Source organism: Lasioglossum baleicum, chromosome 11 (genome assembly GCF_051020765.1).
Source record: "Lasioglossum baleicum chromosome 11, iyLasBale1, whole genome shotgun sequence".
Classification (NCBI taxonomy): Eukaryota; Metazoa; Arthropoda; class Insecta; order Hymenoptera; family Halictidae; genus Lasioglossum; species Lasioglossum baleicum.
This window is the reverse complement of record NC_134939.1, coordinates 5061259-5085989: the sequence shown is the minus strand read 5'-3', so window position 1 is coordinate 5085989 and position 24731 is coordinate 5061259. Positions and strand designations below refer to the sequence as shown.

General features: G+C 35.3%; 1 protein-coding gene across 3 annotated transcripts; it reads left to right on the top strand.

Moving 5' to 3' along the window:
• Positions 1-669: 669 nt before the first annotated feature.
• On the top strand, positions 670-22149 carry LOC143213300 (uncharacterized). 3 transcript variants are annotated; one of them, XR_013009939.1, is made up of 3 exons: positions 670-2540; positions 15917-16306; positions 17645-22149. XR_013009939.1 is itself a non-coding variant. In XM_076433018.1 (3 exons), the coding sequence occupies exons 1-3, from the start codon at positions 2510-2512 to the stop codon at positions 17732-17734; spliced, it is 324 nt and encodes a 107-aa protein (XP_076289133.1). In that variant the 5' UTR covers positions 670-2509; the 3' UTR covers positions 17735-22149. The 3 variants fall into 3 exon arrangements, 2 of the variants coding, with proteins under 2 accessions (XP_076289133.1, XP_076289132.1); XM_076433018.1 differs by having other exon boundaries at positions 15917-16119; XM_076433017.1 differs by lacking the exon at positions 17645-22149 and having other exon boundaries at positions 15917-16659.
• The last annotated feature ends 2582 nt before the right edge of the window (positions 22150-24731 follow it).

The window sequence follows — 24731 nt, the reverse complement described above, 5'->3', positions numbered from 1 at the left end:
TAATTAATTTATATATTTTTGAATTGACGAATATGATAACCTTTAATTTTCTCGAAACAACAAAAAATGGACTTACACCACTTTCAAAATAAACGGTCCAAATAATGCTTGTCAGGATACCGATTCCGTCTCTTTCGACTGTTGTTTTGAAAAATTATTCGCAATTGTTCGTTCAACTGATTTACCACGTTGAACATCGCGGTAGTCATCGTTGACCATTTATGAAATTATTGTTATAAAATTAATGCCACTGAATATCAATTTATTGATACTAAAATTAACTGTATTATATTATACATAGAATAAGAACTTTATTATATGAACGGAAAAGAAAAAAAGCCTTGTATGAAATGCATAAAATTCGCATGACAGTCACTGTGTTAATTAATTTTGTTATTAGCATCTTATTGTCTGGAGATTGTAAATAATCAGACACATCCTCCTTCGTTGTGGAAAGTAGAGGTTTGATTTGATTGTCCAACTTATTTTTTGATAGGACTAAAACTATTTTTCGATAAAAAGAAAATGATTCAAATAACGAATAATGCATTGTAATAATAATATAAGAAGTAACTAATATTTTATAGTTGTATCATTTTTGTTGTAGTACATATTCTTATCAATTTTCTATGTTTAAAAGCTGTGTATTTTAAAAGAAGGCTACTTGAGGTGATATACTGTTGACAGTTTAATATTTATTCATTCACGACACATCGATCGTAAAATTCAGTAACACGTTAAATATACAGAAGTTCTTGATGTATGTTTATCTTTAAAATAATACATTTTATACAAAAGTTTTTTGAACTATAATCATAAACTGATTGAAATTTGTTCATCTAGGTTGAAAATATAATTCTCGTTAAAGATTCATAATTTTCATTATGAACTCGTTATGAAAATACATTTTACATTCGAAATTTTGTTGAACTGAGGAAGGAGTGAAAATGCTGTTGGACAATATCAATAAATAATTAATATCCGATGTAAATATTCATATATTTCAGTAAGTAGTGGTTCATTATAGACTTATACTGAACAATTGTTATTTTGAGGACTCGAGTACGATATCGTTTGACAGACATTTAATGTATCTAATATTTAACGCAACTGAAAATAATTGATCAGTCATTATTTGAAGATGGACGAAATCTTGATGCACCCTTCCCAGCGCTAGATTATCTGGTCGCCAAAATTCAGAATTTATTTGTCTCACGGCTCAGCTTTTAGCGAGCAGATGTCCGAGCCGGTTGTTTGACCAACGCAAAGAAAACACTCATTAAAGAAACTCCATTAGAAGTGAAGTCTTTCTTTCTTTCTGTGGCTCGTCTTCTTTATTAAGGTAACTGCAAAGTGAAGTGAAAGCAAAAGTATCTAAATATTTAGTCTAGACAGTGTTAGACAAAGTTTCCAGTTACCACAGAAACTACATTCGCCCACTCGTCCTAACTTTTCAATTCTTCTTCGACTTTCACATAGAATAAATACTGTTACAAAAATTAATGTCGTCCCGCCCAGAATATACTAAAATATACACTGGCATATATATACCAAGACATTAGAATATACAGTATGAAGTCTTCGTACAATTCTGAAGAGGTAGTATAATGAATGTCGTCTAACAATTACAAAACAGTGCTATTAAAGAACTTGAAGAAACGTGAAAATGATATGTGTCAGATTTAAACAACAAACTAATTTTTACACTTTTTATTTCATGTTTTGCTATTAGCATTACTAAATATATTTCGTATAAAATAAAATTCACAAAGTTCCAGATCAATTGTTCTACAAATTCAGTAACAAAATCAATCTTGTAAGCTGCAAAGGAATTCTGTTTAACACAATCTGCTCACATCACGAAACAGAGAAAGAGTACAAGTGAACTGGGAACTCGAGCGTTCGACATTCGACACTGGGGAGTCTCGAATTTCGTTATAAATTTCGATCGGCGCGAGAATAGGAGTATCGGACCATTCGTTACCGGGTTTACAGGTTTTATTATCGGCAGCTTAAATGTCCTCGATTGACCCGGCGAAGAATTATTCTGTTTCAGGATCGCGCGAACGAGAGTAAAAAGAAGGGCGACGGATAAAGAGATATCAACGCGGATTTACTTGGTATCCCGGCAGCAGCGGGAAGTGCTGTTCGCAGTTCTCTCAGGCTCGCAGGCTCTCGCAGCTCGATCCGGTCGTCTCAAGGATGGAAGGATCCTCCGCAGATATTCACCTTCGAATCCTGAAGAAACGAGCGAGCCAGCAGCGCCGAACTCGATCGCCATAATTTACGACGTCGATGTACCGAGAGAACGTTATCGTGCGATTCTGATCAGCGGCAAGAGACTTCGACCCCGTGATACAAAAAACCATTCCGAGATCTCTCGTCGAGGTCGTTACTCGAACTCGTCGAGTAATGAGGGACTATCGAAACCAAAGACAAAGTCGCCAGTTGCGGACTCGTTGCACGTGTTTTCTGCACTGATCACTCATTAGTTAACAGCGGCGATTCAATGGCCGAACAGGAGAACCACCGGAAAAAAGGTACGATCGCATGGAATTGATTCGACTGTTCAGACCTATGTTCTTTAACCCATTCCTATCAAATTTATTTCAGCTGATATAGTGAGCTACACAGTTTAGTAATTGCCACGTGTTTCGCTTTAAAGCCGAGGTCCAATAACAGTTATTTTTAAAATGTTTTTGAAAAAGAGTAAAAATTAATATTTATTTAAATGAGTACCAGTTATCAATCTCAAAGAAATTTTCCAGAAACTAAAATGATTCAAACATTTTTAATATTCTGATTAACAATAATCGTTTTAAATGACAGTTTTTACTTCACGTTATCATTTAAATTACGTCGTAAATACCTTCTTCAGACATTAACTACATCGTAAGCATAAGGTTACTAGTTATCACCACAATATGTATCACTACGATAAGGTTACCATTTATTATCAGTGACCACTGAAAGTCATTGTGTTAATTCTAAGCGCATTTTTAACAATATTTCAAGTAAAACCTATGGAAAGACATGTAAGAAATTCTGTTCCTGCTAAATATTGTAAGTGATTCGTGAGTTGCTGTGTTTATTGGAATTCAGTCGATGGAAAAGATAAACTTTTATCAAATAACAGATATGCTTAGATATTTTACTATACTAAACGTATATCAAGTTTTTATGATTAATTTCTACGAAAATTGAAAATTACGCGCAGCAAAATAAAAATTAGAAGCTGAAAACTTCAATATACATAATAATTTAATGTTATTACTAAATTTTCTATAAAATTAATTCTCATACTATAATTTAATGCTATTTTAAAATATTATTAAATTCTCTATGAAATTTTTATACTAGTTTTATTAGAAAATCTTTGTCTTAGAGCATTTGTTTTTCAAATTTCCGTACTAATAATTACAAGGAAGGATAGAGGAAAGGAGGCTAGAATGACTATTGTGATGTGTCATAGTCTGATGTGTTCTTGGGTGACTAATTTTGGAAGATTTGATGCTCGTTTTGTAGAGACTCTAGAAAAGAAATTAATCATAGAGTAAATAACTAGTCATCCGATACTTTTAACAGATGCATAGCACGCTATAATAACTACTATGTACCTAAGTTATCACAGTAATTCCTACTAATACACATCGATAGTAAAAATGCAGAGTATTTACACACACACACACGCTTACAGTTATAATATAAACTCATTTACTAAATTTCTTATGTTTTCCATTAATTATTATATGCAGTGAGTTTGATACAAATCTTATCCAGCATAAACATTATTAATTCCATAATGGGTTAATAAGACTACCAACTATTGAAAAAAAGAATTTTGTTTGATTTGGTATTTGTTTACAGTATTCTTAATAATCATATGTGATGCTTTGCTATTTTAAATCAAGTTTCGTTCTTGCCGAGGTATGTGCAACATTATACAATATTGTGCACTTGTATGGATTATATTATGCACGGCGAATGCAATTGCATTCACTACAATTGTTATTATAAATTGAAAAAGTCAGTACTACATGTCCCAAGAGACATCAAAACGACATAACTGTATTGTTTTGCTCTCTTTTCTTTTTCTTTTCTGTAAACTGTCTCTTTTACTTTTACCTTTATTCAGTTTTCCATTTACTTGTGATTTAACTCTTCAGTGCACGGGTGAAGGTCCAAGGAACTCAATAATATCTTGCACGTAGTTTTATTAATAAATAAGTCCTTTTTTTCATGATATGGTTGTTGCTTCATTGAATACGATTTTTATTTACAGACAATTACGCAAGAGAATAAAATATGACAATTTTTCTCCATGAATCTCGCGGACCCCATGTGCTATATTATACTTATAAAGTTTTCAAGTTAATTTTCTAGGTTTTTGAATTATATTATAGTAAAATTTTTAAGATCTTGATGAATTGAAATTTTAAAGATGGGGATATTGAATACGGTTATATAATCTTGATCTTGTTCTAATAATAAAGCATGATAATTCATAATAATACCCACCACTTCCTGCATTAATGCAAAATAAATACAGGTGACCTTCCTATAACCAGAGTTGTGCAGAATTACAATTGAATTACTTACTCTATGAATTATAATTACAAAGTAATTGAATTACATTGTAATTCAGTCATATTGCAATTTATAATTCAAATCTTCATTCAATTAAATTACAATGTAATTCGTAATTGCAATTGGAGTACAATTCTAAAATGGATTACAATGTAATTCATAATTGCAATTGGAGTACAATTATAAAATATTTTGTAATTAAATTACATTAATTACGAATTACGATGTAATTAAATTAAAATAAAAAATTAAAGAATAATAGAGTAATAGTGAATCCACGTGAAAAGGTATCAAACAGAAGGAATTTATTACTTACAAATTTCTAATATCTGAACAGAAATATTCTGGCCATGCCTGTATTAAAGGAAAAAATAACGACAATCATCTAATGAGATTCATTGAACAAACATTAATATTATATGTAAGTAAAATGAAATACTAATGACCTTTGATGTTGAAGTAACATTAAATAAATAAAATAAAATGAAATACATTATCTAATAACAAAAAACTGGAAAAAGAAACTACGCCGCACACACACAGCAAACAAGCATATGAAAGAAAAACATAAAAATATGTCGCACTTCTTCAAAGTTCTGGGCTATATGTATTTCAATTATATTGTATTTCAATTATATTGCATTTCAATTATATTGCATTTCAAATAAATTGTATTTCAATTACACATCTGATTAAAATACTTAGTAATTGAATTAATTGAAAGGTTTGAAATATGTAATTCAGTTACGACGTAGTTGAATTACATAATTGAAATACAATGTAATTCAATTGCGTAATTGGCACAACTCTGCCTATAACACGGCAAATAGGTTCCTAGAAAATGCCGTGTGGTGTGAAACCGTGTTATATGACACCCAGAGACCTAGAACCAGTACAAAAAGGGGGGTTATATTCCGAAAACCTATTAAAACCAACCTTTTTTTAAATTCCATATAAGCAACTTAATTTTTATTAAAAATATAAATGTATGTATAACACAAAACGAAAAAAGAAAAACAAAAAATATTATTTTCATTTAATGTAACCTTAATAATTATTTCATTTAATGCTATAACATCGGAATAGAGTTATAAATGAGTAAATTATTGTATAATTTACTTATGTATTTTCATGTATAGGCACTATTCTTAATTATTCCTTCCCGTCATTATTTTAAGGTAATTTAGTTTTTAAATATGTTAAACGAAAATCGTGTTATTTAGTGCTTTAGAAGTACAGTGTTCTACAAAGGTTTTCGCAATTTTCTTATTGTGTTAGAGCGAAACCGTGTTATAGGATGCCGTGTTGTAGGGCTACCTGTATACTTAAACCTCCGTAGCGCTTTCAATAAACTATTCAGTAGAATGTCTAATAGCAAACAGGATATTACCCAGGGAATTCATAAATATCTGATACGACGAAAATAGCCTCATTTGTATGTTCAGAAAATGATTGATCCGCTGATATTAAAAACAAATTCTAAATGCAAGATTAAAACAACATAATTAAATAAAATTTTGAAACATTTTCAAGACGAACTTTCACATTGGGGGTTCAGATAAGAACAGATAAAATAAAATTCTTGAAAGCAAAACTTTTTAGTTTGAATAAAATTACAAACTATAACAATGAAAAGGATTCTACAATGGGAACAGATATTTTCTTCATTAGTGTTAAGAGAGTTTTGAATTAAATAATTATTACAGTTAAATTGATATTCTGAATACGTTTTATTTATGTAAATAATTGGAAGGATCTAATATTTTTAATTTACGACTATCGACGTCGTAAACATGCATCATTGAGAAATTGTTCAAGCAATTATTCAATCACATTTTGGATAGACAAATTCTTGTTATCGGTTAGACAATTTCTTTGTTATTTTCATACAATAATTTAAAATAGCCTTTTAAGATTTAGTGTCCCGTAATGTTATAGGAGATCCTACGGGCAGTGTTTCTTTTCATACAAATTCCATACGAATTCAATAATTTTTCAAATAAAGATAGCTGTTCATTTCGATCTTTGGTTTATTGTTCAAAGCAGGAATTTCGAGGCCATTCGTCACATGGTACCTACGGGCAATGTTTCTTTTCATACAAACTCCATACGAATTCAATAATTTTTCAAATAAAGATAACTGTTGATTTCGATTTTTGGTTTATTGTTCAAAGCAGAAATTTCGAGGCGATTCGTCAAATGGTTCCTACGGGCAATGTTTCTTTTCATAAAAATTCCATAAGAATTCCATAATTTTTCAAATAGAGATAGCTGTTCATTTCAATCTTTGGTTTATTGTTCAAAGCAGAAATTTCGAGGCGATTCGTCAAATGGTTCCTACGGGCAATGTTTCTTTTCATAAAAATTCCATAAGAATTCCATAATTTTTCAAATAGAGATAGCTGGTCATTTAGATTTTTGGTTTATTGTTCAAAGCAGAAATTTCTAGGTGATTCGTCAAATAGTTCCTACGGGCAATGTTTCTTTTCATAAAAATTCCATAAGAATTCCATAATTTTTCAAATAGAGATAGCCGTTCATTTCGATCTTTGGTTTATTGTTCAAAGCAGAAATTTCGAGGCGATTCGTTAGCGTTCAGCGTGCACCCTCATTTTCGGTGATCGATCATCCGTCTATCCGCAAGGGAAGGAAAAATCGTAGACAGGTGAGATGCTCGTTCGGTCTCGGTGTCCGTCTTCGTTCCATCCGTCTGCCTATTCTCTTTCGTCCACAAAGCAAGTGCACGACGTTTTTCGAGAAACTATCTGGCAAAACCTAGCGTGGCAATGTTCTCAGCAGGAGACTCTCCGGGACTCTGCGAGTAATGCAAGAAGCGGGCACGCCTCTTCCCCTCTTTAACAGATCTCGCTTGCAGATATCCCGACCTGGTTAAATTCATTTTCAGGGACCTCTTGTAATTAACGTCTTCTTCCATTTGTCTTCCGCCATGGTCGTTAGGGTCGTTGGAAAAACAGCTTTCTCCTTTATTACGATTCCGTTTCTTCAACATTCCTTTTTAACATCCCGACATCGGTACGCACAAGATGAATGTTGATACGGAAAATTCTATAAGGTGAGCCTCGGGTCAAAGGTTTCCAAGCTGTTACGTAAGTGCATGACCAATCTTCGTGATTAAATAAACAATATGGTTTATATTGTGTTTCTTATAAATAGAATGTTTTTCTTCCTTAAGAAATCTCTACATGTAGGAGACACCACTTATATTTGTGATTGCATTATTATCGCTTCTCTTCAATTCAATGTGTCCATTATTTACTGTTCACGAAGCGAGTCATTAGAGTCATTTGAATATTCTGCATCTTAATGCATGAACATTATGATTATTCAATATTCATCATATTATGCTGCGTCGATCTACACGCTAAATAAATATTTTCTACGCCGATTGTAAGAAACAGTAAATAACGATGTATTTTTAAATTTAATAATTTGAATAAAGTCGAAAATGATGAAACAATAATTCTTGAATTCTTCTAATGATTTTACAGTTTTATATTCCACCTATTCTTCTAGTCTAATCTAGCCTAATTAATGAGATTAACACTAAACTTACAGAGCACTAAACGTGTGTTATAAAAACGAGAAGATTTATTTAAATATTGCACAATCTTTGTTACAACAAGTGCTCGACTAAAGAAATTCATTGAAATACTTTCCACGAGTTTGTAATGTCAATAATTGTAGAGAAAAAAAAACGATCATTCATCGTGCCTATATTAAATCATCCGGCCATATTAAAAATTGAATTCTTCGAAACAGTATCATTCGTCGCACGCATTAATCCGGTTTCAAGGATATCTGAATATCTCCGGAATTAATATCTCGTCCGAAAGTAGTGGTGGAAGTTTCACTCGTGACTGTTAATAACGATAGTAGATCTCGCTCTCCTAATTGCGGTCTCGATAAAAACGAACGAAACCAGAGCTTTGTTTCTCCCGTTATTTATCGACGGCCAACATGTCATCCGACAACACAGTGTAATTAACGTTCCAGACTAATTCGGCTCCCATTGTCGGAACGGAGCTCCGCGCCCGGCCAAAAATAGACAATTTCCGTGTCTTGTTGTACCTTTTTTGAGCCGTCTATGGGCCAACGGGGGTGGAGCTACGTCGACTGACATTGACTGACGTTCAACAGACGTTTCCCATTATTTTGAATAGTAGAAAATCGACGAATCTTCGGAGCAACACGTCGTCCGGCGAATACGTCGCTTCCACGAAATCCTCCGGCCCCCGTGAAATGTAAGACTTTCATCGTTGTACACTAATATTTTCTCGGAAATTCGTGGGAAGATCTAAATGGCGTGCCGACACCAATTCTGATGTGCCCGCCTTTCGGCCACACGTCACCTTCCACATTCGAGAAATGCTAATGTCTAATCAATTTATTCAAATAGACGACATCTCTTTTATTAAAACAGATCCACATTTTAATTCGCTGAACAAGATTTATATTAGCTTTATATTAGCATTTTAAATTACCAGTTTTAGTAATAAATACTTTTAATTACAATAGCAACCATTGGACTATACACATTATTTCCAACAAGTTTAAAAATGTTCGATACATTAATTTCGATGCAGTACTGTAATTGTTTCCCCCGGTTTTAAGAATTTGTATTGGTTTAAGCCTTTGACCAACAAATCATAATTTTAAACTTTTTAGAAAAAAAAGCAAGAGTAGAATTTCGTTCCGGACATAAATAACCCTGTGATGCTCACAGAGGATTAATTATACAATTACTATAACAAATCGTGTCGTATCATAATTTCCTAAGTAAAAAAACGGAGGTGACCTACGTACTGTAAAAGGAAAGTAGTAAAAAATGAATTATTCCATCATGTGACCTCCATTATGTCGTTCATCTTTTGTTTGAAATGTGTCGTCATCTATAATTTGCATAAGCAAATTACCATTTCCACGCTCAATGTCATTCAACTAAGAGAAATACTTCTTGCATGGGTTAAAAGATTCTTTGTGGTAGAAATAAAATATAAATACAGTTTTATTAATGTTCTTCAGTATTAAAAAATTCTTTTTTTTTTATTTATTTATTTAATGTTGCTTCAACATCGTTGTTTACGAATAATTTTAAATTATCACGTCAGACGAGAGAGAGAGAGAGATTCATCCTATTTACACGCTTTCTTGTACTCTCTTCAATTTGATGATCAATCTACTACAGTCTAATCACGACTAATTTGCTTAATTCTACAAGGAGAATCCTAACTGCACAGATAATAAACGTCCTCGTTACGCTTTTCATTGCACGATTCCTCTGGGAAAATCCTTCCTCCTGACTACCACCAAATTTCTGTCGACGGTACGACGATATAGTAAAAACCATAGTTTTTATTTTCCAACGGTGTTTGGCTAAGAGTCCGCAATCTTCTTGGTGAATCTACAAGTCTGCTGTCGAAAGAGAAACACCAGAATTGGACCCTATCTTTTTCATTCCCTCGGTCTACACATTTTCTTGTACTTTCATATTCGATAAAGAGCCATAATCTAATCATGAAGTTGCTTAACCCTCGCGAGGCGGATTTTTCTTGAAATATCTCAAGAACGATAAATGATATTAAAAAAAAGTTGAAACAAAAGTTGCATGGCATTATTATATCTACTGAACTACGTAAAATTTTTTTCTCAACAGTTTGCATTTAAAAGGAATTTTCCACGCAGTTTAGTAGACGCAATAATACCATGCAATTTCCGTTTCAACTTTTTTTTAAATATCATTTGTTGTTTTTTCTCAAAAAAGAAGATATTAAAATTTTATGAAGGCCCGATTTCACCAAAAATAACATAATTCTTTAAATTTACAGGTTCAATAACTTCCCTTTGTAAGATGACCATTTATATGCTGTGATTTTTGCCTGATTAGATCAATAGCTACAAAATTACACTTTGCACTGCGGAACTCCTTCGGGGAAACTCTTTCCTCTCGACTACCATCAAATTTCTGTCGAAGGTACGACGACGGAGTAGTAAAAACCATACAGTTTTTATTTTCCAACGGTGTTTGGCTAAGAGTCCGCAATCTTTCCGGTGAATCTACAGGTTCGCTGGTCGGCTGTCGGTAGAGAAACACCAGAAACAGAATTGGACCGCTTCTTTTTCACCCCCTCGGTCCCCGTCGTGAGCGGCGCCCTCTTTTTTTCCCGAAAATAAACTCGAAGTCGCGCTTCCGTCTACGGGGAGCAGGATCCTAGGCGGTACATACATATATTTCTTCTATTGTCTACCTCGGAGTTTCCTATTGTTTCTAGAAATTTATCGCTTCACGGGAAGTTTGGCCACGCAAAAGCGGGTGCTTTCATCTTGAGAGAGCGACCAACGGGGGAGAGTGGAGGGGGGGGGGCGAGTGAGAGAGAGAGAGAGAAGAACTGAAGGAGAAAGAGAGAGAGAAAGAACTAGAGGAATAGAGAGTGCCGGCCGATGGCGAGGGAAGAGATATAGATTCAAAGCGGGCGATAATTAGCACTCCTACAAAATTATTTATGCCCGAAATAAATCAGAAGAAAGCTTAATTGCTTCCCTCTTTGCGCGCCGTTAGAGCCCTGAGAGCGAGTGAACGCGCACGCGCGCACGATCTGGGCTCTTTTCCTTTTCTTTTCGTAGTCCTTTCCTTTTTCTTTTCATTTCGTTTTCTCTGTGCCTGCTCCTGGAATGCCGCGAGATTCGAGACGAAATTCACGCGTCGAGGAATTTATCTCTGCCTATCGGCTCCGTGTTTGCGTGTTGCTATCCCGTTCTCCGTGCGTTTATTGAACGGGCGCGCGAGTTTCGGTATTCTTTGAAACGAGTCTACATATTATTTAAATTTAAATGATTTCCCCGATGATCTTTTAATATGTTGTAAATCGAATGGAGTTAATTTACATTGAAATTCCCCCGGCGAGTTGGGAAACTATGCGGCTCGCTCATCTAACTTGATGACCTTAAGAAAACTGTTAAACTGCTCGGCTACGGGACCATATGAAACGTTCCGGATGAAATGTGCTTTATACCGTGGCGTTTCTTTTTACTGGTGTCTCGTAACTCGGCTTCGGTTTCGTACGAATTCCCACACTATTCTCGAAATTATTTAAATTAGTGTACTCCACTCTTCCTTTAGTTTCAATATAATGTTTCGATGGTACTTCGATATAATAAATTGTACTTTATTCGAGTGCAATACATTTTTTAATTTCAGCCCTTGACATACAATTTAAGTGAAATTCCATGTGACCGAAATAATGGTTATTATTTAACTTATCATTTGCTATGTCCACCTGAAGCACTTCTGAAATATTTATGAAATTTGAACATATTTTTTGCAAAGAAAAATGAATAGGGGTAATTTGAAACAATAAATTTATTGGAAGAGAGATTCAAAAAATATATTTTCAACTTATTGAACATATTAAAAAAGAAAATAACTATCTGTTTCACTCCAGTTTGTTGCACTGCAGCTAGAAAATTTTTAGTTTACTTAAATATCCGCTATCTACTCATAATAAATGATAATAATACTGATAATAATATGATTAAATATAGATATCAATAATATCCCCAACATTTTTCAAAAATGGACATAGTGAATTTGGATACTATACCTGCTACTCATTTGTGTAAGCAATGAATTTTTGTATCAATTCAAAACAAATATGTGTTAATGAGATGATGATAGACGTGGTACTAATATTTGCCATTAATATTAAACAATATTTGACTTGAACGCAACAGTACAATATCTTTGTACACATCAAGGGGTTAATGGAAACTGATGAAGTAATACTTTTTTATTTTTATAATATTGTGTAATCTATACGTTGTTTCTTACCGTTTTGCTTTTCCTGAGCTTAATAATAACGATATTAATAAATTAGGTTGATAGTAGATTTCCGTAACTCAACCAAAAAATACTGAAAATGAATTTACACAATAAACAAAAACCGAAGATTCAGAATAACACACACACACACACAAATGAATGACAGAAAATAAACTAACAAATGCATAAATAAAGCTAGATAATGTAAAATAAAAGGAAAACTTTATAATGAGGTTCGATAAGTATGTTTCTAAAGTTTTAAGCAACAATTATGTGCGCATATCTAATAGTCGGCGATAACAACTCCAGTTTCGTTAAATAGAGCAAGCGAATAAGTTAACGTTCACATTGTGGGCATTAACATATGTAATTTGCCATTCGATTTATTCTCTCCTCACCGAATAGAGTGCAACAGTAACGAGAATTACTAATTAATCACTTATATAAAATTTAATGAACCGAAGAATGTCATTCAATTGGCTACTCGGTTACTATCATTCGAGGAGTACGATATACATAATTAAAGAACTCGAATTTAATTCGGAATTTCACTTCTGAGATACGGAGTGCACACACGCTGCGATAATGATTTAATTTGCATTCGAATCTCGCGCGCAATATCCGAAGAGGAGAGGAGGATATCGTGGTGGTGGGATTTTCATTCACATCGAGGTCATGTTCCAGTCATTCTGCATTTTTCGTGTAGCGTATACGAAATGCTTTTAGCGAAACCGGTCATCGAACTTCGAGAACGAGGTTCCAGTATTTAATCGACTCGGAGATCCTTTTTCCCTATGAGCGCAAGCGTTCCACGCTTTGGGTGTCCCGTGAAATCCTCGCGCGGCGAATTATCCGTAACCGAAACCGGAATGAAAAAAGAGAGAGACGAAAGAAAAAAGGAACAGCACGCGCGCGCGGCCGAAGAAGCGAAATAAGACAATTACATTTCGCGAAAGTCGGAACGATATTAGCAGCCGTGTATGTTTACGATCCTGTTTCCACGGGGACTCTCGATTTCGAGGCACCCGGCGCGGCGGTACAATGTAAATAAAACGTTGCCTCCAATAAACTTCGGAAGAAGTTGAAATAACGAGCCGGGGAAGAAAAGTTGAAGAGCCGTCTTGTAATTTAACGTAGGAAAGAAACCGGTTTCCAGCAAAACAGAGAAACGAGCCTCTCCCGTTCATCCACTGCGAGAGACCCCCAGAGTAAAACGAGAGAAACAAAGATAGAAAACGGCAAAGAGGGGAGGAATGACAGAGAGATGGAAACCAAGCCGTGTCCTCTCCCTCCACGTGGTGGAAAAGCGAACGTTTTTCGAAAAGCATGTACCCCGAACGAAAGATGGCGGCTTTCCACGGGGCTGAAACCTGTTGCCAAAACCCTCTCCTCCCCCACCTTCCACGCCCCCGAGTCGTTTGAAACTTCCACGGTCCCTTATACCTTCCACCCTCCGTCCCCGCTACACCCTCGACAGCTTTTGAAATTCCCCGGCGCTGCTACACGGATGGATTGCAGCGGAAAATCATGATCTTCCATACGGCTCTCGGGCTAAAATCGTTTCAGTGAAATATCACCTCCGCGAACCATTTTGTCGAGGTCCCTCAGATTCGTAAATATTAGAAACATATTTTTATATTTTTAACACTGGCTTTATGGAGCACTAGAATTAGGGTTGCCAACCTTCCGGATTGGCCGGGATTGTCCCGCAATTGAGGTTCTTGTCCAGAATCCCGGTTCAATGTCAAACTGTCCCGGAATTTCAGAGCAAGCTATTTGGAAAAACTCATAACAATATAATTTCAGATTTATTATTATTGGATTTCAGATTTAGATTTATTTTTATTAGTATGTACAGTGACTCCCATTCATATTCGGACGCTCTAAAAAAAAAGATAACTTATTAATATTGGACTATGCGACTTGAACTTTTTTGGGAAGGTATAGCAATTAGTTTACTACAGGATGAGAAAAGAAATTTTTTCAAAAATTGCATTCGAAAGGAATTGTAGAGAAAATACTAAAAGTTGCATTTTGCAACTTTTTTACGTGGGCCTATATTTAAATTTTAAAAAATACTTTTTGTATAGCTGTGTCAATTATATGCACTACTTAGAATTACTGCAGTTGGAGGCCGAAAATCGTAAAAAACTGAAACTTTTACCGTCTTTAAACTTTGTACTTTAAACTGTTTAAAATTTTCAGAATATGTGTTTAATTGATACAGATCTACAAAACGTGCTTTCTAAATTTTCCACATAATTTAGCATTTTCTCTGCAATTCCGACAACTTGCAGTATTTTTCAAAAAATTTTGTCACGTTGTGATAGCAAACCAATTGTTCTAACTCCTCCAAAAATTTCAAGTCGTAACTATATTCCAATATTAAAAAAGTTATGGTGTTTTTAAGAGTGTCCGAATATATAAGTGGGAGTCACTGTATGTAAGAGTACCATCAGGCTCGAATAATAATTAAAATTTAAAAAAAAATTAAAAACTATACTTACATTTTTTTTAGTGGTTTTTCTCGGTGAAGAATATTGTGAAATTATATATACATTCAGTTCTGGGCAATATGTCTCGGAATTGTCTCAAAAGTTGGCAACTCTAACTAGAAGTGACTATTTTATATTACTTTATAAAAATAACAGGATTGTGTCTATCCGAATTTTTAGAATGCATCTTTACAATTTCAATATTTGTAAATTTAAAATATTTGGACAATTCTAATAAACACGACTAATAAAGTTGAAAAATCAAGTTTAGAACATATACAGTCCAGGACAAAAATAAGTGGACAGGTAGTGAAAGTAGGAGTTAACGAAGTGTAAACGAATTGAAATTGCTGTTATGATTTATGATCTAAAGCTGCGTCCACACTGAAGCTACATCAAGCAGTTTTTTGTCGCCTTTTGTTGCTCTCTGACTGTTTTACCGAATAAAAGAAGAAGAAGGCAGCAAGAGGCGACAAAAAGTTGCTCGATGTTGTTTCGGTGTGCACATAGACCTTAGATTTTATTTATTACACATAAATATATATATAAATACTGTAGTCTAACCACATGTTAAATAAATTGATTTGTGTTCACACATTATAGTATAACACCAATATAAATTCCAATATTTATAGTAATCTTTACTCAAGATTTAATACAATAGAGGTATAGAAATAACACACTATATTTTGTACCGCAAATTAGAAACGTCTGGTTTAAAAATAAAAAGTAGCCTCTCAAGATTAAAGAGAACGAGTGAGATATTAATAAACAATAATATGTTTAATACGAAATAAAAATTTACGAAAAGTCGATAGTAAAGATTAATTATTATAAGCATTGTATAAAGTTTAAACGAAATTTCAATGGCCATCCTTCGTGTTAGAACAATGTGCGAACTCATGAATAAATCATAATCGTTCACGGAAGCCTTCTAGAAGCGTGAGTTTTTCCGGCGAGATAAAAACCGATAACGATTCTTTTTTTGCCGTTGTAGATGCACTCGTGAAGTGTGAAGACCGCCCGTCCCGCATTTTCGCACCCAGCAGGACGGCAGTAAAGGATGCACCCCTTTGGACGAATTTTTGGGAAACCGGTGGTGTAAGAAAGGATGAAAAAGAAGCGACAGGGAGAGGGAGAGGGGAAAAAAAGGAAGGAAAAGTGAATCGACGCCGACGTTGTGGAAGCCTCCGTTACAAGGTCGTAACTCAGCCACTAGAGTTTCTCGGTTCGTGGCGCGCCATTAGGCGTCCTCTTCAGAAAAATAAATCTTCCCTTCCAAGAATTCCACCTAGACTTCGGGAATCTAGCCCTGGGACCGAGTACTCATAACGAGTCGACACCCCCGCGTCGAAGAAAATGGACTCGTCCAGCAGGGGTGTCCAGTGTAAGCCAACTCCACCCCTCTTCATCTCTCTTCATCCCTCTTGCCATCGTTTCCCCCTACGCCCTACACCATTCGATGTGCATGCTTTTGCTCTGGTTCCACTAGCCGACTATTTGAAATCTTACCCCGTCGATCCTGTTACCTTTACGACATCGTTTTCCTCGATCTCTGTTAATTCATTGACCGCTGGACTGGCATAAAAATTTCACGGAATTCGAATAATTTGTTCGGCGAAACGGAAATTAACACATTCTCTGTCCAGGCGTTTATAGCGTCCTACAGACCATTAAATTCATCAGTTTAAATGTTTACTTTTTCTATTCTTTATTTTTTATTGTTATTTACATCAATTTTATTTTGTGTATGTTATGTTGTATTATATAATATGTTAATGTACATGTCAATGTTTCGATAAAGCCCTAACCACACTATGAATCAAATCAAATTTTTATTTTTCTGTCTTTATTTTGAAAGATTTCATGAACTAGAATTCACAACAATATTTGCAATACTGAGGTAGCTGCCATAGATGTACCACCTTATAAAGGGTGTTCACGTAATTATTGCCCAGCTTTTTTCTTGACACAGTAAAACGTCGGTGTACTGTTTGGCATAACCAACACAATTGTTGATTTTATTGTTTTAAATTACAGCTACTTATTTTTGACATAACTGCATAAAATCCGCAGTCGAGTCTTAACCTTATTCGAGTGCACCTTATGTTTACCATTTTCGAGAAAAAACGTGGACAATAATAATCCGAACATGCTGTATACATACAGGGTGGTCCGTTTAAGTAAGGCCACCTAACCTCTTTAGGTTATTGACCAAATATCTGGCAAGAATATTTTCTTCCGAATGTAATATTTTTCGGAGTTATCAAGGTCATCGATATTTTTTGACAAATAACTATATTTTTTTATTGCATCGTGTAAATGATCGAAAAATACATTCAGATATGTATAATAACATGACCTTGATCTTCGGTTGCTCGGAACAACGCGACGAGTCACATTTCAGAGTCATGTTATTAATAATATCTGAATGCATTTTTCGATCAGTTACACGAGGAAAAAGAAAGAAAATGTAGTTATGTATTAAAAAGCATCGATGACATTGATAACTCCGAAAAAAATGACCTTCGGAAAAAATATTCTTGCCAGATATTTGGTCCATTGACGCCATGCACATTACGTAACAAATATTTTTTGCGTCACAATAACCTGAGGGGATATTTAGGTGGCCTTACTTAAACGGAGCACCCTGTATTTGTTAGAAAATATAGTTGGCCAAGTACACCGAAACTTCTAACAACACGAAAAACGGAAAACTTTCCAGCTCGACCATGGGAACAAAGGCCGTGGAATCAGCTGGACACTAACAGCGAACTACACGACGCCGACGACGACGCCGACGCTCCAAAGTTGACGGATAAAAGGAAAGAAAACAATCGGAATCCGGCTGCGTAGTTGTCATCGAGAACGTCTGATCGCTATTACGAGTCACGGCGAAACTGAGCGTGTCGTTAAAAGAGCCGAGAAGATGAGCGTGCGATACGGACGAGGAAGAAAGCGCCGGTAATCGTTGTCCTCCAGTGAACCGTTTCGCGAGGAGAATCCGAGTGGACGTCTCGACAAAAGGCGTATACGGGGGGCTGTAGCAGGATCTCCGATCAGTACCGGGAAATTTGAAAAATAGCCTGCGACCCCCTCCACCGCCTTAAGCTAAGCTGGTCGTTTCAGCATCGACAGGATAACAGAGCGAATTTTCGGCCGACGAATGTGCGTTCCTGAGCGAAGCCAGCGTTCCCGAGGATGAATGGACGTAGAGCGCATACAATCGGCTCATTGTAACGTCCCTGGGAGAGATGGCGGAGCTCTCGATGCACCTACGGGAATAATATTTACTTCCGGCTGTTCGGCATCCGGCCACCTCCTCGTCACATCCGTCCTCGGGTTCTCGTTTCGGGTAACACGAGACCGTTGCACGGGTTTTTCCTGGTTCGATGGACTCTTTCGCAACACGGGGTGGACGGGAGGGTGGTCGAAGAGCTGCTAAAGAAGAGAAAAGAAATTGCGGCTTTCCATTGACGAAAACGACCGCAACCCGGGAATCGAAAGGGGCGAAGAAATTACACGTTCCGCGTTTAATCGAATACGGGGCCCGGCGGGGTGGAAACGCGCGCCGCAAATTATGCGACGATGAGTTTCTATATTTTTCTTTTTCTTCTTTTCTTCCGGCGCTGCTCCCGAGGGTCGAGGCGCGAACCCTTTTCCTTCGGCTGTCGACTGTCGACGGGGCGCAACTGTTGCGCGTTTCCTCTTTTGACGGCGCGCTTTGTCGGCCGCCGGGGAAACGCGAATCGCTCGACGCTCGTAATTTTGGGGCAGCTTTGAAATTTAATCGTGCCGGAGACTTCAATGCCCGCGTCGACGCTCTCACCTCGGGCTCGGAAAGCGAAATTTCGGTGTTCCAGAGGAACGCGTTTTGTGGTCTCGGAACTGTGGTCATTTTAGGGGGACGTGGCTCTGATGCTTATAAAATTTATAAAGAATTTCATGCAGAGGTCGAAGCAATTTTTTGTTGGTATAAAAATACTGTTCAAACCTGTGCATTGGTCAAACCTTGGTGGATATTCCTACCCTATCTCATATTTCTACCCCCTCTTATAATAAGAAAAGTTCCACGAAAACAGTTTATTCAGAACGTTTGCAAAAAGAACTTCTGCTGGCAAGACCGGCGATATAGGTACTCTTCAGAACCTAACGGAATGGTTAAGGATCCAGGCAACTTAGCACTTTTCCTTTCATTTTTATATTTTCTGCATTCTATTATTAGATGATTCATGTTAATTGTTTACATGAATATTGCAAATAAATATCGTATTCACAATGTCAATTACAATATTTTCTACGATATTGAATAAAGTTACACTTTATAGCGATAATACATATTTTTATACTTCAAATGCAAATTAATCCGTGATCATCCAAGAACATGAAAGTCTACGATAATTTTGCTATTTGTCAATAGAAATATTAAAAGAATTTTAAAAAGAAATTAACAATAACTACCCGGTTATTCACATAGGGGTTAAATAATATTCAGTATTTGACAATTATTGCAGAGCTGGGAAGAATCAATAAATAATGGAGCCTAAATTGTGGATTATAAAATTGATATTTAAAAGACAAACTTTTGTGACAAAACTGCACGAATGTTTAAACCCATTGAACAGTTCATACAATTAGCGATAAAACAATAAATAAATAACCCACTGAATCTCATAAAAAAAATCAAACTTATCAAATAAATAATTTATCCTGACTTATTTTATGATGTAGCTAATGACCTAGTTGATGCGACATAAAACTATAAGTAAAAAAATTGTTTCTATAAAGATTTTACAGTATTGCGTTGTGAGAGTAGCTTTGTTTCAGTCTCGAAAATCGCATAAAACTCGAATCGGAGATCGCACGGAAAAGTAAAGCGTTTGGCACGGTTGGCCTCGATTTTGCAATGGCGCGGCGTGTCAATTAGGCAACCTTGATCGAACGGGTCAAGCACGATTCACGGGCTGAAAGAAACGTCGAAACAGCAACAGCAACAGCAACAGCGGCAGCGCGAGAGAAATACGAGAAACGAAGAGAGAAATGGCCGAGTAAGGTCCATTTACTGTTCCCTGTTGCAAAAAGCATTGATGATCCCTCCAGGCACAAAGAGCAATGATAGAGAGCAACAGATAAGTGCAATTCAAGTTGCAAAACGTTGCGGCGCATGAGGAGGCATTACGGCCGCTCGCAAATTACTGTGCGGGTAATCATAATGCGATCGTAATGCAACGCGAATGGCTTGATTTCGAGCGTGAGCCTCGCCGTTGCGAGATAAGCCGCGGCCATTATGCGAAATTAGTGATTATCGAGGGTAATTCGTAATTATTATTCGTGGTAATATAGATTCGTGGGGAATCACATTTTAAATCGGTGTGCCGTCGAGGAAACACCGTCTTGCTCGCCGCGCGAGGTATTTTTCAGCGAGGGAACAAGTGACATGTCGGTCGTGAAACATTCACCGGGATAAATGACAGGGACGTGTCCATTTGGCGCCGTGCTGGCAATTTGTCTAACAAGACGACTTCCGGAATTCGAAAATTCCGCCCCGTTTTCGTAATTCTGTAGATCTCGATTCAAATGCGGGACCACCTCTTGCCCGTTCTCCCTAGTTTCTTGAGCTTCTTGTAAAATTCTCACAGGAACGTCAAACCCAAGAAATGATCACTGGTCGAGTAACCGTTTCAGATTTTTAGTTTCACAACTATTAACAAAGATGTTTTCACGAAAAATGACTGACTATACTTTTATGCTAGCACATGCGATAAAACTCGCTTAAAATTTAAATAAATCGAACATACATAATCAGTCAGTGTAGATAGGTGTCTTGGTAGGTTTAATATTAATATACAAGTGGACTTGTGATAAATAGCCAAACACAATTAATTTCTATTACCTTGGATGGAAATATGTAACTAAAAAAGGAACTACAATAAAAGAAATAGCTATAATGTTTAATCTTAACTCTGAGCTACTAGTCTATGCAAAATTAACCAAGCTGAACACTGTTATGTATTTCTTTTCTTTAAAGATTGATTTTGATAAGAAATAATTTACATATTATATTAGGTCTACTGGTAAATTCTGGTACAGTTTTGTATTTCGACATGAATGAGTTGGTGTGACTTAAAATTAAAATAGTAAAAACATTAGAAGAATTTAAGAATACTGTTATATTATGTTCCACTTATTAAACATATTAAGAAAGAAAATAGATTTCTATTTCACTCCAGTTTGTTGCAATTCGAGTAGAAAATTTTTTATTTTCTTTAGAAGGGCAACATATATAGAATTTGAAGAGACAACTAGAATTGCAAAATTGAACGAGCAACGAGCATTTTCGTTTTTTTCTTTTGCAGATCGTAGAATCATTGAGAAGCTGAAAACGGAGGAGGGCAAAGGCGAGCATAAATTGTAGTTACTACGTGTTGTTTTCGAGGGAACGTTTTCGGATTGGTTAGTAGAGCCGGCCGAGCCGAAGAAAAGAAGATGAAAGATCCTCTGGCAGGAAACGAGAGGGCAAAAGTATTGAAAGAAAGAAAGAACCGGAGAGACCTTGGAAGGCCCGCGTGCACCTATACAAACAGGCCCCGCTGAAAAGCAAATATTTTGTTGTGATGCAAGAATTCACAACATTAATGGGGGCCCCCGTCGAAGTGCACCGCACCGGACCAATTAGAGTGCACGGAAACTAAACTTTCAGTTCGTCATCGCGTTTCTTCCCTTTATTGTGACGTCAATAATCGCGCCCGAAAGAAAGGATAGGGCACCTATAAATAGAAGGCGAACTAGTTCTACAGCGAGTGTGTAAAGATTGCAAGAACCAACCATTTCCTCTTTCTTGAATCACAAGCCTAAGTAATAAATAGACTGCGGATCTTTATGCAAAATAAAAATTTTCTATCTGAATTGCAACAAACCAGAGTGAAATAAAAACCTATTTTGTTTTTTAATATGTTTAATAGGCTGAAAATAATACAACAGAACTTTGAAAATCTTCTAATAGTTTTGTTGTTTTAGATTACACCTCCTCATTTTTGTTATAAATGCATAAAATCCGCAGTCTAGTAATAAACAAGTAATATAATTTACTAATAAGTATATGTATATGCTATAATAAGTAGACCCCGATCTTTATACAAAATAAAATATAAATTTATATTTTCACTAATAATTTTAAAGTAGGAGTGAATATAATATATCAATACTGTTAAAGCTTTATTCATTTTTCACTAAAACACACAATTTTCATCGTTTAACTTTGGGTAACCGCGTGTTTGATACCTACACTATAATATAGTTGTAGGCAAATAACGAACACTTTTTGCCAAGTGCAATAAATGTTGCACTTTACAATGCATGAAGCGAAATGGTAATTTCTATTACGATTACCATTTTGACTGCAATTAACCCTTGACCAATTTTATAGTCAAATGTAGCAATAACTTTTAAAGTTATGTAATGCTTGAAACGTATGATGTCGTATGCGTTCTGCAAATAAATAAAAGGAACAGTGAAATAGTTCATTTTCGGTTTAAATAATTGGAGATACAATATTACTATTTGTGACCTCCAAAAATAAAATGGGGATATCATCAAGGTCACTTAATGTAAACGTTATTTTGTGTTTTGCAAATTTCCAAGTATTTTCCACAGTTATTGTTACAGTTCGTGCATCTATGATAAATTGTAACTACGTATAATTTAAATCTTGAAATCAATTGTAATTAATTTTAAGGTTTGTTACTTACCAGTTTGAAGTCTTAAACTATTATCTCCCGAAAAAACCATATTCGATTGTTCTCTCAGCTGAAACAGAAATTGCCGACGAAGTTCTTCGGTTACTTCGTTCGCAACGATAACAATGAAAAACTGTTACAGTGCTCGCAATATTCAACAATAGGTTTTAACGTTGTAAAACCACCCCTGCTGTCGCAGTCCGCCACTCGCCGCGGCGGAATTCAATTCGAAAACGAACCGAACGGTTCTCCTTAGAAAATTGCAGCTTTTCAAGTGACAACTAGAGGCAATGTATTTTCTTTTGTGTTTCCCGACCGACATCTCCAGACAAAACAGGTTCCGCCGGGGGAAAATGAATTTCCGAAAATTACCCGAGAACGTGTTGTTTCAAATTGGAATTAGAAACTTGTGCCATTAAATATTCCTCTATTTGCGAATTGTGATTTTCACTTTGTGTACGTCATTCGTCATGTTACCTCAAATGCCTTCTTTAAATTAAAGATGGACATTTATCGTAGTAAATCTTCTAAAAAGTACAGTAGAATCTCGACTATCCGAACCAGTAAATGGGAGCTCTCGAAAAGACAGTCTTCGAGGGTTAATAAAAATCAATGTTTTGTAATACTATAAATCGTGTACATATATGTGCATACATATATTTTGAGTAATATACGTATATAATCACATTACTAATCACAGCAGTATTTTAAAACTTTTAAAACTGTAAATTTTAATTTTAAAACTGTTCGATTATCCGAACCACCTCGATCCCAGTTAGTTCAGATAATCGAGGTTCTACTGTGTTAGTAAAGTGTATACCATTTTAATTTCATTTTACTGAAATCATTAGTAACATACAATAGTATGTGCTTTATCTATATTAATTCAGATTAGTATAAATATTCGCAGTCATTTATATTATTTCGCTACATCAACAAGTATATGTGATCCTACATTACATATACATTACATTACATCCTTTTATAAAGGTTTCCATAAAAGATTTAGTTTTATTAACATTTTCAAATTAACTGCAAGTAACATTTATTATAAATGATACTCAGCCTATGGATTTTATGGTAAAAATGAATAAGTGAAATACACAATACCGTGAACACAGTAAAAGAATATTAAAATGTTCATGTATTGTTTATGCTACATAAACCATACTTGGTTTAAAGCATTAAATAATTAATAAGAATAATAAAGATATTTTTAAAAATCATTAAAAGAAAAAATACCTTTTTATTGCATTCCGTACAATTTACCCAAAAAATCTTTATTCAGCAATGTTTTTAATTCTTTAATCTTTATCTGATCTAATCTTTATTTGATTGAGTATGTGATTTACGTTATTTTCACGTAAAAATGTATAGTCCGGTGTTATTAATCTTGACACAATCTTTGGCCACAGTATGATTTTAAATATTGTTATGAAAATATCAAGCGCACTTGAGCGTGGTATAATGCATATTTCGACACGGTAGACTTGAGAAAATTAAATTCAAAGATTCGCCCGGTACTCCGTATGGCTCCAAAAGTGTTCTTTTCTCTTTTGCCTTGTAAAGACCCCGAAGTTCCCCAAGAAAAAGTATTCCACGATTCCTTAAGCTTTACACGAGTTTCCTGCGGGAAAGCAAGCGAGAAGAATGGAAATTTAAGATGCATGGGCAGACGAGAGTTTTGTGCCCGAGCTACTGGGGAATTGTAAAAGATGACGAAGCTTGATACCGTCTAATCGGACGGGAATTTATTATGTCGATGTTGTAAGAACAGGTCTAGAATAATTTAACAATCTGACCGGTTCCGCGAACATTTAATCGTGTCATTGTTATTGATTTAATTCGACAAACACAAAATATGAAATTTTGGCAGACTAACGGGAGATAATGTGATTTTGGTAATAATTCTGAAATATGAAATCAGAGTATAATTAATAACCGAATTTCTATGTAAAATTGCATTAATTACCAGAAATAGAAACCAAATATAAAGTCTTTACTTTATATAACAGATTGGCAATAATATATTGTCATACCTAAATTTCACTAACTCAACTTTGTCATAAATGCATA

Excerpts from the sequence above, each read along its gene's own strand:
- LOC143213300 (XM_076433017.1), top strand. The coding sequence starts at position 2,510 with ATGGCCGAACAGGAGAACCACCGGAAAAAAG. Across the intron at positions 2,541-15,916 it reads GGAGAACCACCGGAAAAAAG|ATGCACTCGTGAAGTGTGAA; the intron begins GTACGATCGCAT and ends TTGCCGTTGTAG.